This window comes from Cephus cinctus, unplaced genomic scaffold (assembly GCF_000341935.2).
Source record: "Cephus cinctus unplaced genomic scaffold, Ccin1 Ccin1_scaffold0661, whole genome shotgun sequence".
Classification (NCBI taxonomy): domain Eukaryota; kingdom Metazoa; phylum Arthropoda; class Insecta; order Hymenoptera; family Cephidae; genus Cephus; species Cephus cinctus.
In genome coordinates this window covers 11,542-26,701 of record NW_014333290.1, presented here as the reverse complement: position 1 = coordinate 26,701, position 15,160 = coordinate 11,542, and the positions used below count along the sequence as shown (strand labels likewise).

At 34.6% G+C, this 15,160-nt stretch overlaps 3 protein-coding genes across 5 annotated transcripts; 1 reads left to right on the top strand and 2 right to left on the bottom strand.

The window, feature by feature from the left end:
• Window positions 1–7: 7 nt before the first annotated feature.
• On the bottom strand, window positions 8–3,649 carry LOC107269441 (kinesin-like protein KIF3B). 2 transcript variants are annotated; one of them, XM_015743288.2, is made up of 2 exons: window positions 3,006–3,649; window positions 8–2,492 (listed from the first exon to the last, which is right to left on the bottom strand). In XM_015743288.2, the coding sequence occupies exon 2, from the start codon at window positions 2,473–2,475 to the stop codon at window positions 307–309; it is 2,169 nt and encodes a 722-aa protein (XP_015598774.1). In that variant the 5' UTR covers window positions 2,476–2,492; window positions 3,006–3,649; the 3' UTR covers window positions 8–306. The 2 variants fall into 2 exon arrangements, with proteins under 2 accessions (XP_015598774.1, XP_015598773.1); XM_015743287.2 differs by having other exon boundaries at window positions 2,770–3,648.
• Window positions 3,650–3,787: 138 nt separating this feature from the next.
• LOC107269442 (coiled-coil domain-containing protein 47) lies at window positions 3,788–7,206 on the top strand. Of its 2 annotated transcripts, XM_015743291.2 has the most exons (4): window positions 3,788–3,928; window positions 4,654–5,650; window positions 5,863–6,034; window positions 6,117–6,356. In XM_015743291.2, exons 2-4 carry the CDS (start codon window positions 4,659–4,661, stop codon window positions 6,354–6,356), a joined length of 1,404 nt encoding a protein of 467 aa, XP_015598777.1. In that variant the 5' UTR covers window positions 3,788–3,928; window positions 4,654–4,658. The 2 variants fall into 2 exon arrangements, with proteins under 2 accessions (XP_015598777.1, XP_015598776.1); XM_015743290.1 differs by lacking the exon at window positions 3,788–3,928 and having other exon boundaries at window positions 4,659–5,650; window positions 6,117–7,206.
• Window positions 7,207–7,553: 347 nt separating this feature from the next.
• Window positions 7,554–9,703, bottom strand: LOC107269443 (PI-PLC X domain-containing protein 3). Its single transcript, XM_015743292.2, has 2 exons — window positions 9,036–9,703; window positions 7,554–8,584 (listed from the first exon to the last, which is right to left on the bottom strand). The coding sequence occupies exons 1-2, from the start codon at window positions 9,160–9,162 to the stop codon at window positions 7,692–7,694; spliced, it is 1,020 nt and encodes a 339-aa protein (XP_015598778.1). The 5' UTR covers window positions 9,163–9,703; the 3' UTR covers window positions 7,554–7,691.
• Window positions 9,704–15,160: the final 5,457 nt, after the last annotated feature.

Below are 15,160 nucleotides of genomic sequence, written 5' to 3'. Positions count from 1 at the left end.
AACATGATACCAGTAGAACATATTTATTGGAAAATGTTTAAAAAAGAGCATCGGAAAGTTATCGATGTAGCGATACGATGTTTTATTATAGCAGTTAGGTAAGTCGGTACTCGTAGTAAGCAACTGACATTGCACATTGACTAGAGAGTTACAAGGATTCAGTCTAGAGTTAAACCATCTCCAGGTTAACCGTATCACAAAGAATAAGACGTCAATAAATTAAATAAGCATAAACCACGTTCGTAAATATTTACAAAACGTGTCTTTGATAATAATGATAAAGATTAAGTTAACCAAGAAGCTAAACTACTTAGGCACGAGTCCTCTAGTTTTCGGATAAACTGGAACCGGCATCTGTTGTATCCTTCCCACGCTTTTGGGTCGAACTTTTGCAGATTGAAGTCGAGTCTTCGATCTGAGCCTGGTATTCGAAGCGTCTACATCAATGTCACCTTCATCGCGTAGAGCTTCCTCTAGGACAGCTTGTATAGTTGGCGCTATAGCAGGTCCTTGATAATCTAAAGTAGTCCTGGGTGGCATGTCGAGCTCTAAATTTAATATATTTTCACCAGCATAGCGCTGACCACGGCCCATTGCTAGAGCTATACGTGCATACTCTGATATCGGTCTTCTTGCACCAGGAACTGAAGTAGGACGTTTTATCAATTCCATGCTGTTTGGCTCCGGGTCCTTTACTACCCAGCAATCTTCATCCTCGTCGAAGCGAACTCGAGATAAGATTTTATGCTTTTCCTCCACCGGTATGAAATTGTCTATTATTAGATACTTCAACTTCAATTCCTTCATTAGCTCATGTTGTGTCTGCTCCAGGTCTCTTCTATCTCTGTTAAATTCTCCGGTAACGTCGTGAAGTTCTTGTTTTAAAGCTTGTAATTTGGTGAAGCATTTTTTCAGTTTTCTAGATTTAACCTCCACTTCCTGTTGTAGAGTCGTATATGTTTCTCGCACTCCTAGGGTTGTTAATTCCTCATCTTCGAGTTTTTGTTGCATCTCAACTTCACGTTTCTTTCGTTCTGCTATTTCTGCAGATCTTTGCTCCAGGGCTCTTTGCTGCTCGTTTGTATGGTCTATAATATTCTTACCACCGCATAACATCTTGCTTTCCAGATCTTTTATCCTCAGAATGAGGTTTTCAGCTTCCTGTTTTTCGGCCTTCAGTTGTTCAGCTATTAATTTCTTATCAGCTTCTGTTATTTTATTGTCCTCTCTACTATCTTCAGTCTCAGAATCTGTCTCAGCCGTCTCATCTTCCTTCTTTCTTCGAGGTTTCCTTTTTTTCCGTTGCACTGTTCCCTTCTGAGCAAGTTTTTCCTTTAGACGATTTATTTCTTCCTGGTATTGTCTCAATAAAGCATCTTTGGGATCCTCGTTTATTCTCGGCTTGTTTTTGATGTTCTTTGCACGATTCGCATAACGCAGAGTTGTCAGTGTTTCGTCATAATTGTAACTGGCTGGTCCGATATTAGCAACCATTATAGTTTTTGAATTCCCACCGAGAGAATCTTGAAGAAGCCTTGTGAGTTTAGAATCGCGATATGGAATGTGTGTGGTTTTTCCATCAACAAGAGCGGAAATTACATTACCGAGTGCAGAAAGGCTTAAATTAATTTTACTAGCTTCTTTTAGTCTCTCTCCGCGAGCTCCAGTTTTACTTTGTCTTTCACTTCCTGCCAAATCTACCAAATTCAGTCTGCCCACTCTTATTCCCGCACTATCACCAATGGAGCCCATTTCTATCGTGATAAGAAAAATCGCATGAGATCGTGAGCTATGCTCATTCATGTTGGTAGCTCCTATGGTCCGATTTTGGTTTCCCATATTCATTAACTGTTGAATTTCAGTTGCACTCTTGCACACAGCAGTTGACAAATCTTTGACAAAGATACCAGTGTCAGGCTTTTCTTTCAATTCGAATCTTAAACTTTGATCTTTATGTAATAAGTCTCTGATTTCTTCTTGATAGATTTCTAAATAACTGGCTCGCACGAGATACTGCATGTTTTCTGTTCTCCCAATATGATTGAAAATATGCTCAAATGACCTTGGAATAATTCCTCGTCTTTCTATATCACACTTTGTGCCTTCCATAGTATATGTCTTTCCAGTGCCAGTTTGTCCATATGCAAAAATAGTCCCATTAAATCCATCTAAAACTGATGAGACTAACGGTCTCACTGTCTCTTCATACAGGTCCTGCTGCTTGGAGTGCCAATCGTAAACAGCATCAAATGTAAAGACTTTAACATTGTCTCGTGATGGATCCTCACGGGGATGACGTATTTCAACAACACCTCTGGATGGAATAACATCAACTACTCGAGAATAACCCCGAGCCGTTTCTTTCTCATCCATGGGTCTACATCTGACAACAACTTGGACACACTGAGTACCTCCATCTGTGGACATTGTCATCCTGGTGTCTCTTTTTTTTAACGATTTATCAACTTTCTCCATTCTGTGTCAATAATTACCTATAACAAAATATTCAATTGTACATACTTTGAGAATATATATTTTATAGAAATTGCAATCTGTGTAGAATTCCTCTCAAGACTTAATATCAAACACTGACTACATAATAGAGAAATATGGAGTGCACACTATTAGTACAATTTAGTTTGACATTAATATTTTAAAAATTACTACATAATACAATGGTATTTAAGAAATTGTGTTATTTCATGTAATTACTAAGTGTACGTCATTGAGGGTAGTAGATGATACAGAAAGTAAAGACAGAATATTTACCAGCTGTTGCCAAAAACTTTATAAACCCACTTGAGTAATCTTTAAGAAACGTCAAGACTCAACAACAGGAAGGAATTATTTTCCGTGGTGACTGCGTATCCGACGCGAACATTTGCTATTGATCCATTGTTTGGTTGAATACTTGTACTCTACTGCTAACACGCACCCTTTGTATCCACAAGTTATCGATCCTGCGCTAGAAATTCTAATTAACAATACAAAATAATAGCCCTCACTGTCAGAAGTAACTCCAAGCATCAAGATTCCGATGCTGTGACAATTCTTAACACCGCAGATGAAGTTTATGTGGAAAACGCATTGCCGTACTTTCTCAGGAAAAACATTCAACTTCCTGAGCTTGCGCGGTGAAGTTTCCTTAGGTAAATGTCAATTTCGTAGATTTTCAGAATCGATGTTTCGCGTTTCAGGTCATGGGTTATGCCATGTCAGTGAACATTAAGAGACAAATGAAGTTCTTGATCTACTTTACCATCCGAGAGATCTCTATACAAATATTTAACATAAAATATTTAAAACAAAGTCAAATGATTTATTAAATTCATTGCCAACCTTCTTTTGGCCATGTAGGAATTCGTGCACATAACTTACCCATTTCTGAGATGAGATAACAGATCAATAAGAAATATGTATATTTTTTTTTATATATATATCTAAAGAAATTGAGATATATTCACGTCTAATATGTTATTAACAGCACCAAGGAGCCCTTCTACTAGTATCTTCTTGACGTAAAACTGTAAAATGCATACGAAATAAAAACTAATTGGGATAAAAATTACACTGTTGAATAAATCTATTACTGTAAAAATTATTTTAAGGATATTGTAACAAATAAAATATAATGTATAAGTACGATATAAGACTTGTTAAAACTAATGCAATAAAAAGTCTGAGAAGATTATTTGATAGCATAATGATCATAATTCTCTACATATTAATTTAAATCCAAAAGTAGGTAGGTAGTCGTGTTACCGGATATGACGAATCGAGTTGAGAATTGCTTTGCAGCAACCTTCATATGGTGCAAGTCACCTTTCTGCTACAGTTTACTACACTTGTGATAGTTGGCCTAGTTAATTAGTCCCATGCTTGAAAATTAAAAGACTTGGATATATATCCATTTTTCAAAAAAAATAAGGTACTGTTATAATTTCCTTATTAATTAAGAAATATTCTTCAGATATATAGAAAGTATCGTTTATTCAATAAAAAACACTTATTAAATCAAATTCTTTGAAACTGTTCAATATTTGTTATCTATTCAAAAAGAACTTGTTTTGGCAAATTATGTACCTGCAAGTGAAATATCACACCTTTCATATTAATTTAGACATCGAATGACATCAATGTGTAAATTAAAACAGTCAATGCATGGTTGGTTCCAGGTACTTTTACTGTTAATGAAACATTAAATTTAGATGTAACTATTGCATCCAAATAAGTTTTATTTTAAAAATATAGGTATTGTGTAGTTTATATGTCAGAACTACTATGAACATGATTATAAACCTGTTTGGTTATTTATATATCTGAATCTTATCTCTAAGTATCAATTCATTATGCAACTGTTTGTTTAAGGCTTCTATTATTTCTTACAATACTCTAATAATTGTAACCTTGCATAATGACAGACTCTTTACATATTGTCATTTGTATTTATTTCAACCAATCAACTCATTGAATTTGTTACTATTATTTATAATTTATTGTTAACAATTATGTTGCTTTTGCTATTTTGAATCCATGTGTAATTACAACTAATTTTGAATATACTGAAATATATATATACATTTTTTCTCATTGATAATATTGTTTGGCAATTGAAAGTTTTTATAAATAGTGGTTGCGTTATTTCTGTTGTAGTTAACATGAGATTGTGGCTGGTGGCACTTCATATAGTGCTGGTTGGGACAAATTTATGGGTAACTGCACACTTTCAAGAAGATCTTCCAGAAGACAATGAATTTGCAGAATTTGAGGATTTTGAAGAAGAGCCTAGTGTTCCGGTACAGCCTGTCGATGTTCCAGAACAATTTGAAGAAGCAGATATAACTCAGGGGTTTGAAGAAGACGACGTTTTAGTCGAGGATGGAGATAGTGAATTTGATCATTTTCAAGATGAAGAAGAGTTCGAAGGTCTGGATGCAACAGGTGCAAGCCCTGGCTCAAAACCTGATGAACCATCCACTTTAACAATTACAAAAGTTCCATTGCATTTACGAGCAAGATGGGACAGTTTCTATCTGGAAATACTAATGGTTGCTGGACTTTTGGTTTACTTTATAAACTATATAGCTGGTAGATCTAAAAACTGTCGTCTTGCTGAGTCATGGTTAGCTAATTACAAGCAACTGCTCCTAGATAACTTTTCACTGGTTGGAGACAATGGGAAGAATAGCGAAGAAACTACAGAAAGTGATTTGTTTAAGGAGAGTGAATCCCAGTACAGTCTCTACTGTTCTGGCAGAGTAGGATGTGATTCACTGTTAATAGAACTAAAATTAATCAAGAGACAAGATCTAGTAGCAGTTTTGGCGCAATTAATTAGGCCACAAAATGATCAAGCCCATTTAAGAATCGAATTGGCAAAGGATGAGGCGGAAAACTTTGTTCTGGCTATAGCAGCGAAGAGAACAGCCATGCATTTAGCAAGAGATATGGCAGACATTAGTGTATATTGTCCAGAAAAAAGACCTGGAGAAAAGTTTGGTTTACCAGCAGGATTCCAAATTATGTCAGAAATTGCAGAAGCTGCCTCAGCTATTCTGGACACAAGAGTTCTTCAAGCCTTCAACAAATATGCTCCATACATTGACTACATCCACATCAGTGATCAATACAGTGGGCCCAAACAACAAGAGTGAGTCTAGAAATTGACAAAATTAATTTAAAAACCTAGAACTTAATTAATGTGTTCAATGTTATGAAGGTCACGCGTGATTAGCTCCAGCGATGTTTCGTATTTCAAAAATTTTAGCGTAGCTGGCAAGACAAAAGAAACTCACATGCCATTGAACGCGTTAAATAAAAATTTACACTTTTTATTGAAACAAATAAAATATTGGCTTTCAGAGATGCAACACAATTGACCATGCCTGAGGTCAAGAAAGTTCTTTTAGTAGGTCTTAACATAAGTATCAAAGGGCGTATGCCTAATGCTGAAACACAAGAACAAATGAGACCTTTGCTCCAATTGACATTCTATCTTATAGACAAATTGCGTCGTTTTAAGCTTTCTAAGGAGGTATTGTATTTCGATTTACTTATCTGTAATCAGTTTTTTAAAATATGAAATTGCTGTAATGCTGTTTTATTTTGCATTTCAGGGGAAAAATAAGGCTGAAAAAAATCGTTTACGTGTAGAGGAGGCTTTTCTAAAAACGACTCATGCTGCACGGGCTGAGGCTGCAGCACAAAGACGAGAGGAGCGTCGTAGAGCCGAAAAAGACCGCATCCTGCAAGAAGAGGATCCAGACAAACAAAGAAAATGGGAAGAGAAGGAACAACGTAGACTGGCAAAGAAACGAGCACCTAGAATGAAACAACTTAAGGTCAAAGCTTTGTGACCCAACAAAAATGATAGTCAGTTTATGAATTCTAGAGAGCCGTAAGTTTTCTTTATTTTTTTTTGTTGTTCTCTTTAACCCAAACACACAGTATGAAGAAGAATGGGTTTAGTAGCGATCTCTTCTACGGAAACATTTTGGAAAAGTTTAATGTACCTTTGATGGTACCTGGATAGGGACATGAGTAAGTCATTTAAGCCTGATAAGTAACTTACGAAGTAATTTGACGTATGGAGCAAATAATTTCTTGCTCATACTCAAAATAGTGATTTTCACGTTGTTGTCAATTTATATGTAACTACCATTACAGTATACTACTGCCAATTTATGATTTTATCGTCATCCGAGTGTCAAGATCTTTGACATGATTTTTTCATACGATTGTGATATGAGAATTAAAAAAAATACTAGAAGCATATTTAAACTGCGGAACCATTACGTTCTTATTATTATGAAAATACAAGGAGATGGCCCTGTTAATAAAAAACTAGTAGAATAGAAGCATTTATTGGTATTTAAAAGAACAATCCATTGCATCTATCATTGAATTCTCAACTATTACAGTTGCCAAGGCAAATAAAAACATTGTTATCTTTTTGATACTAATTAAACGTTCTTATCTATCTGTAACTCTTGTAGGAACATTGATTTTTCTGCAGGAGTATGGTCGTCATTAATATATTTAAAGTCTTTTTTCCAATTAAATCGACAAGTACCCCACCTGATACAACTTACTATCTTAAAAGGAATTTGAATTTTCTAGAACCTTCTCTGCGTGCATATACATTTGTAACAGTAATGTGCATGTATAATTTATTGTAAATAACAATAAATACTCTTACTCTGTAAACCACATTAATATCCGATTATTCTAATAACCAAAATGTTTTAACAGGGAAATCGTTGAATCATTGTAATATGTATAAATACGTAATACATTAATAATACAAAATTATAACCTATTATAATGAGCAATGTCGTATTACTGCAAATGGTAGTTTTTTTATTTTATGAAAAGTATGTACAACTTGGGTGTGTTCCGAAATGTACTGCCAGTACTCTAACTAACGCTATGTCCTTATTCATCCATACGCATCTAAGAGAGATGCAATTACTTTTACAGTACTGTCAGTAAATTTCGGAACACACCCCTTGTTGAAATGAATTAGGCACATTTATAGTAGATTAAGTTATTCCTTTTTTTTAGAACTTATACCAAGGCAGGTTTATTATTTTACGTAGTAACATACTTACGTCTTATATTTAATGGGCAAATCGTTGTAGATTTAATCATAATTAAATTTTCAATTTAATAATATACTATTATATAATCCCCTACTTAGGTTTTACTTCTATGTACTTTGTGGAAGAATTCTCCGTTTTTCTTCTTAGGAACTTAGCGTTACGCTGAATAACTGTTTTCGTAAATTGAAAATTGTTATGAGACACATAGTCAGTGATCACTATGTTCAATCCTCCACTGCCAGGTATCTGTTGATTAATCCAAGGTAAAATGGTGTTTCTACACTCAGCAGCAAGATCCGTTTGCAAACTGCCCCAAAAATGTTTGATAACATAAGCAGTATCTGGAGTAAGTAGACATTGAAATATAAATGCAACATCAGATGATTTTGTATGTAATTTGTCATTCAAAAAATTGATCAAACAATCAGGGTGAAAGGTATTTGGCCAAGGATTGGGCCACATACCGCTCGACCACATATTTGTATAATTCTTAGCTATAGGAGATCTGTAAATCACAAAAACTTGATATTTCTCCAGGAAGAGCCACTGTAAAGATATGTGGTTAAAGTTGGCGAAGACCGGACATATTTTCCCTTTAAAAATTGAATGTATTTTGTCTATTAGAATCTCGTGATGATCGTGTTGAAATTTGTAAAAGTGTTGAAAATCCAGAATTACTATTTCTCCAGGATGAGCTGTCAGCCAATAAGCCACTTCCTCAAGTGGCTTAGTAATTTCAGCGCCATATAGACCATGCAGGAAGTGTATGTTGTTATTGAATTTCCAAGCAACGCGTAAATCCAAATAACGAATTCCACCATTGAGTTGTTGCGTCACATTTTCATACTGGGTGACAGACCAGTTGAAGATTATCCGTTTAGAGATGCACGAGAAATATCGACCCAAAAATCTAACGAAGACAGGTACGTCTGGCCCCACATCATCATGCTTTTCAATTGTGTAAGTCATCGTGTCGTGGGAACCTAGTGCAGGTCGAAGGCTATTAAGATCTGTTCATTGTTCTATACAATTCTATTTTCCTTAATTCTAACGTATGATTTGTAATGAATCACGTAAGTTGACTCTATTTATATTTATATACTGGTCTTACATATTGACACATACATTTTTTATAATATTTTAATATTAGTATTTTTTAAACATATTAACAAGGTTTTGTATCATTTCATTATCATACTATTCTATAATCCTAACTTTTTACTTGATATGAAATTAGTATAACGAAATGTTAATCGATTGTGAGATCACAATAAGAACAAATGCTCAAAAATCTTTCATATTCACGAACACACTGTATTTTGGACACATATATTTTACTGAAATTTCTAAGTGTACTTGTTTTTTGAAAATTTAACTATGTTCAAGTATTTTTATACAGATCAAATATATATTAGTGATATGTTTAAACCTTACCGGGAATAGCCAAATGTATTATAGGTAGAGATTTAAGGGTCGCTGGAAGTTGACTCATCCAAAACTCAAGATTCCTGCTTAGAATTGGCTCCTCCTCATTTTCCATTATCCCGTCTATGTTCTCCATTGTTTGGCAGTAAGTTTCACGTGGCTCAACGATGTAACTGTAATCCGCGTCTGCTTCTCGCGAGTAAGATTGTTTTTCGAGAGTGAAATACTAAGAGTGAAAACTTCTCAATCTTCAGATATGATTAAGAGTATTAAAAGAGTGCTGGAAGTTGGAGAGGGCAAGTTGGAGGGAAGTTGGTGCGTCGCGCATGCTCATCGGGCATAAAGAAAAACGATCTTTTCAAGGAGACGACGGGAGAAAAAAGAAAAGTGCGACGCTGAGCCCAGCGGTTATTCGGAATGGATTGAAATGTATTCCTTTATTAATCAAATACGAGTGTGTTATTTGTACAGAAGCGAACGAAAAGTGTGAACGCGTGTCACAACCATCCAACGGTAATTGAGTAGCGTGTATCGTTAACAAAAGCAAAAGAATCGATAGAGTGATGTATCGCGTTGGTTACGTCAAAAATTCCTATATGCCATGCGTCGTTTTGTACCAACCTTTCTATACGACTAAATCACCTGTACCTATAGTATATCCACGAGTTCAGTGTAGGCAATTGGCAGCATACGAAAGTAGTCCCTAGTTACTTTGAATGGTTTTACTACGCGTTCAAGCCTCCGTCCCCACCCCTCACCAATACGGGTCGATCTATGATTTTAAACAACACGCGAGGTGATCAAAAAGTATACGTAGAGTTAAAGTTCTTATCGTCAGTCTGTCAAAATAATTGAAATAAACGTTTAAGTTTTATTATTAATTCACATATGTAAATAAAATGATCATATATTTGATTTCATAAATTTATACACACACTACTTTAACGGGCGCAGTAAAATGTGCTACCGCACTTCATTTTAGAACATTGACGTATTAGAAAAGGGTTCCTTAAAGATCTAAAAAATTTTGTTTCCTAGAAACTCTCTCCTACATATTCTATGATATACTAATCATATTTTTATTAGAAACCATTTTTTTAAAGTTACTACTTCATGCTGTGGACGAAATTATATGCATTCATGAACATGGAACATACATGTGTCATATGGCTACCACGGCCAGAGACGGCACTGGATTTTCTTTGCAGTCATTCTATTACTGCCAACATTACTGGTAGAAAATATTTTCGTAATATTAATACCGCAAATTCATGAACATGAATCATATTTTTATTAGAAACCATTTTTTTAAAGTTACTACTTCATGCTGTGGACGAAATTATATGCATTCATGAACATGGAACATACATGTGTCATATGGCTACCACGGCCAGAGACGGCACTGGATTTTCTTTGCAGTCATTCTATTACTGCCAACATTACTGGTAGAAAATATTTTCGTAATATTAATACCGCAATTTCATTATATCAAACAATTATGCAGCAGTTTGGTGTGTAATTATATCTTATTCTTCTTACTATACAAGAGCAAAAGTATAAATTAAAGCATGACATGCTTTTAGAAGAAATTACTGGTGCAGGCCTCATGAAAGCACATGTTGCAGGCTAGGGATTTCATAGTTTTCGATCTGTCAAAAAACCACACCGAACTCGTGGACTTACTATAGATACGGCCCTATTTTTAATGACCATAACCTTATATCCTGTTATATTTCGTACAACGCTGTTACGAATTTTCAACAACACGATATATTCCAGAGTTAAAATAAATTGTCATAAATTTTTGAATAAGAATATTTTCGTGAATACAATGTATCTATCGTGCAAACTGACAATTAAATGTAAGAAATATGTTTGGTTATTTTGATGTTATTGTCCACTGCAAATACATTATTAAACTTAAATTTTTGGTACCTACTGTAGAATTGATATTATTTAAGCTCTTTTTATCTGCGTTTACGATTATCGAGCTCGGATTATATTTGTGTAAACCATATTATCCGAGCTCGTCAAGACTGATGTGCTGTGCACACCGTATGACATGCATTGACTGGGGCGTTTGCAATAGACTGAATTGCCTGTACCGCCGGTTGCCTGTACTTGGCGCAAGACTCGATTAAGTCTCTTGATTAGCTGTGCCTAAATACATAAAATGTGCTTTTATTTCCTTACAAAGTTGAACTCGTATTACCCGAAAGTTTGATGATTATCCGAGCTAGGGTCAGTCTGCAATGGCTTGAATAATTGAGGTTCTACTGTATTTACATATAAGTATGTGTTGATTTTTTACACACTATGAAGTATTAATTTTCCATATACATAAATCTGTTCTAAATAAACTGATCGTATGAATACTTTATAGTTGGCTATGATGACGGGATAATATTAATTTTTCGGACTATACACTAATGCGACGTTAGATACATTGAATTAAAGACTATTGATCTGAGATAGTCTTTAATTGATAAGGCACGAAGCTAGAAATAAATAAAATATCAAAATTGTATATTTAAACTTCTTTACAGAGGCCCACCTACAACTTATACTGATATAGAATTAGTTACGACATGAAATCGATCCTTTTCTTTTCTTACTTCTAGAAAAGTGGCTGTAACCGCACTTTGTGCTGTTACTTCGAATTAATTCGTGACACAAAAACTGAATTGGGGTCACTAGATTAGAATCGTCATATAGATTTCTTTCTGATTTCTGCTTTTATTCATCACAAGGTCAGATGTTAGATGTCACGAATTACTTGTTATTTTTAATCTTTTTCAAGTTGCTATCAGCAGAAATAAAAGTTATATCATCATTTTGATATCAAACAATAGAAGATGTTATTCTTTTTCTTTTACAATTAAATAACTAAAATATTAGATCAACTACTTTCTTAACACGAGAAAAATTTTGAATCAGCTCGATTTAGGATTCAGAAATCTTTTTTTTTTCAAGAACAACGTCTTGGATGTAGAGTACGTGTATTTTTTTGACTTGTCAAACTGACCTGGAGACCGCAATTACGCTTGTTTCATTTTCTTACTCTTTTCTGGAAAATGCAATATTAATCAATATTAATGGTGCTGACCCAAGCTTCCTGTTATATTCAAAAATTGGGTTAAACAATAGTTTTTGAATTCATTCAAAACAAAATCTGAAATATAGAACGGTATACAAAAAAAAAATAGAGTTTAATTTGATACGGTAGTATTAGGCGTTAATGATTCTTGTATATAAACTAGTGAATACTAACGCCTTTTATTTCCCGATTTGCAATATCATGCAAGTCCCCAGATAATACTCAATCGTCTGAAACGTGTCATTGTTTTAACTATGTCACTAACTATCATAACATCATTATATTGTTCAAGACCTGAGAATGTTACTAAATATTATTGAATCTTGACTCACTTTCAAAATCTATTCAGAATATAAAATTGAGGCTAAATCAAACTCGCAAAATATAAAGATAAAAATTGAATTGAAATTGTAAACTATCAGATGCTATTGAGCACCTGCTAATCTGAAGTCACCCTCTGTCGGAGACATTTTGCGCGAGGATCAACAGTTGTCCGGATCCGCCGCCGACGGACGCAGTCCTTTACGCCTAACCCACTGAGCTTGGTCGGTGGCAAGTGGTGAAGGTTGTAGCGTCATATGTCTCGTCCTTGGAGACGTCCTGGCGGTGCTTGCAAGGGCACCATCGGGTCTTACGCCCGTGGTCTTTCGTTGCGGCTAATTTACCTTTTGCGTCTTCCTTGTCGCTCGACCCGACTTTCTCTCTTTTCTGACGTTGCCGACCTAGTTCTATACGCATTAACCGCAGGACTCGGTGTTTTCCTCAATTAAAAAAAAACACGGTCCCTTGTTGGGCCTCGGAGGGGTCGCAGCTCCGTTGTGTGGAGGTGGTTCCCACGGAAATAGGCGGGATGGGCCTTATTTCGCTCCCTTTTCCGTTATTTTTCATTCTACTTTCTGTTAGTATAATTCTTTCACTCGTTATCCTTTCTCCCTTTTAACCAAATCCTTAATCTTTCTTCTTTCATATCATCTCTTCCAACTCTCTTTACCTTTTTTTTTTACATACTGATTTCTCATTCATTGCAATCTTCTACATCATTCTAGTCCTTACATCTTCCTACTTTTTTCTTTATCTCCATTGGTCTCTTTCCTTCTTTTTTAGTCTATTTTCAGCTTTGCTTCTGATTTCCATGTATTCTTACTTTAAAAACACCTTTCTTACTGTAAATTTTTCATTCCCTTAACTCTTGACTAAATCTTTTTTTTTTCTTACGTCCTGCTTTCAGACATTATTTCAATTCCTATTCTAGCCAAGGTAGGTACTGATAAATATACACTATTCGTTAAACACAATAACATTTTATTCGGTTCGACTGATTACAATTTATTTGCATTTCTTGTCGAACTAATTAAACGCTATAAATTAAAATCAAAACCATATCATTCAGTTACAAAAAATGCTTCATTTCTCTGAATAATTCGTCACCAATATCTCAACTACATTATATTGTAATTACCGACTGTTTGTTCTCAACAATAGAGATTACATTAGTTTCCAAAAGTTAATGAATCCTATCCAAAGTCATACATAGTTTAAACATGCTTGCTTTCGTCCCAACAATAAAGACTAAAAACAATAACAATATTAAACAAACGAATAAAACACTCGAGTCGTTAACTATGTTTTTAAGTAAACTGTGAACACCGTAATCGAATCACTATTTCTTTCATTTGTAGTTCCTGTTTTTTAAAGATGTCTTATGCGTTGATTACCGACAGAAATCCGACCTCTTCTTTCAGAAATCTTTGCGACGTCATATTTAAGAGAAATTTGTATCCCTTCATTGCCATGATGTGCATGCGCATTCCCTTAACCCGCCACACGGATAACGTCCACCCAGTGAATCGATGTTCCACTGTTCATTATAGGTACATATAATATTTGTAGCCTCTTTATAAAACAAATTACTATTATTAGAACAACTTGGAGAATAAATAAAATCCCAGCATTAAGGCAGGAAAAATTTATGATCCAATTTTGGAAATAATTGAATGAAATACATTAATACGAGTAATTCCAATAGTAAGGTTAATTCATTTTTACATGCAAACTCGTTTTCAAGCTATTAGGGATACAATATATTATAGGCCACTGCCCGGAGATAAATATTATCGCAATAACATGTGAAGGTTAGTAAGCGTATTTATGCAGTTTTGAAAAGAAATTATGTATGTACATTGCGCACAGACACAATAAATTGATCTTCCACCAGTCATTCAATAATATTATAAGCTATCTGTATCGTACAAAACCTTTTCGAACATTTAATGTTTTGTTCAGTCGGACTCACTCAGTTCGCTTGCTCGCCAACGATATACTTATCTACTAACATATCCAGTCGCCGAAGTTTGAACATTCCACCCCATCCTAACCTTACCTAACAAAACCTAGCGTAAACTAATGTAAAATCATATGCAATATACTATAATAAGATACTTAATTCTATCCCGTCTATTTAAAACTCGACAGAATTTGCAGTAAAAAATTAATTGTGTCTAATTGGGTCTGTGCGCAAGTGGGTCCCCCCTAACCGAAGATCATATGATTTTGTCGACCAATAGAAATTCTTTAACAGACCTGTAGACTTGAATGCGACAAAAAACGCAAAAACTCGAAATCGTAAGTAATTTTAACCACGGGACTGTATAAGAAACTGTAAAATTGTAGTAAATGCATTGTTACATTATACATATTCAATATTTACATATACATACGTCAGTTGATTTGAAAAATAGATGTGTCCACCAGCCGTGGATTCACATGTACACAACAATATTTTTTAAATATTATTTTTAGTATAAAATTGTATTAGTTGGGCATTGGATGTAGTATATTAATTAAAATAATCATTACGTTTCGTATCTCAACGACGTTTATTTTGTATAATAATTAAAATAATTATTACGGTTCGTATCAAAAGAAAGTCTTTTTTTGGTAAGCGACGTCAAGAAGCAAAACAACATTCTGCGAAGACGTTCTGTCGACATTTGCTGCGTAAGATCTTATTGGATTTCTTTCATTATACCATATCGCT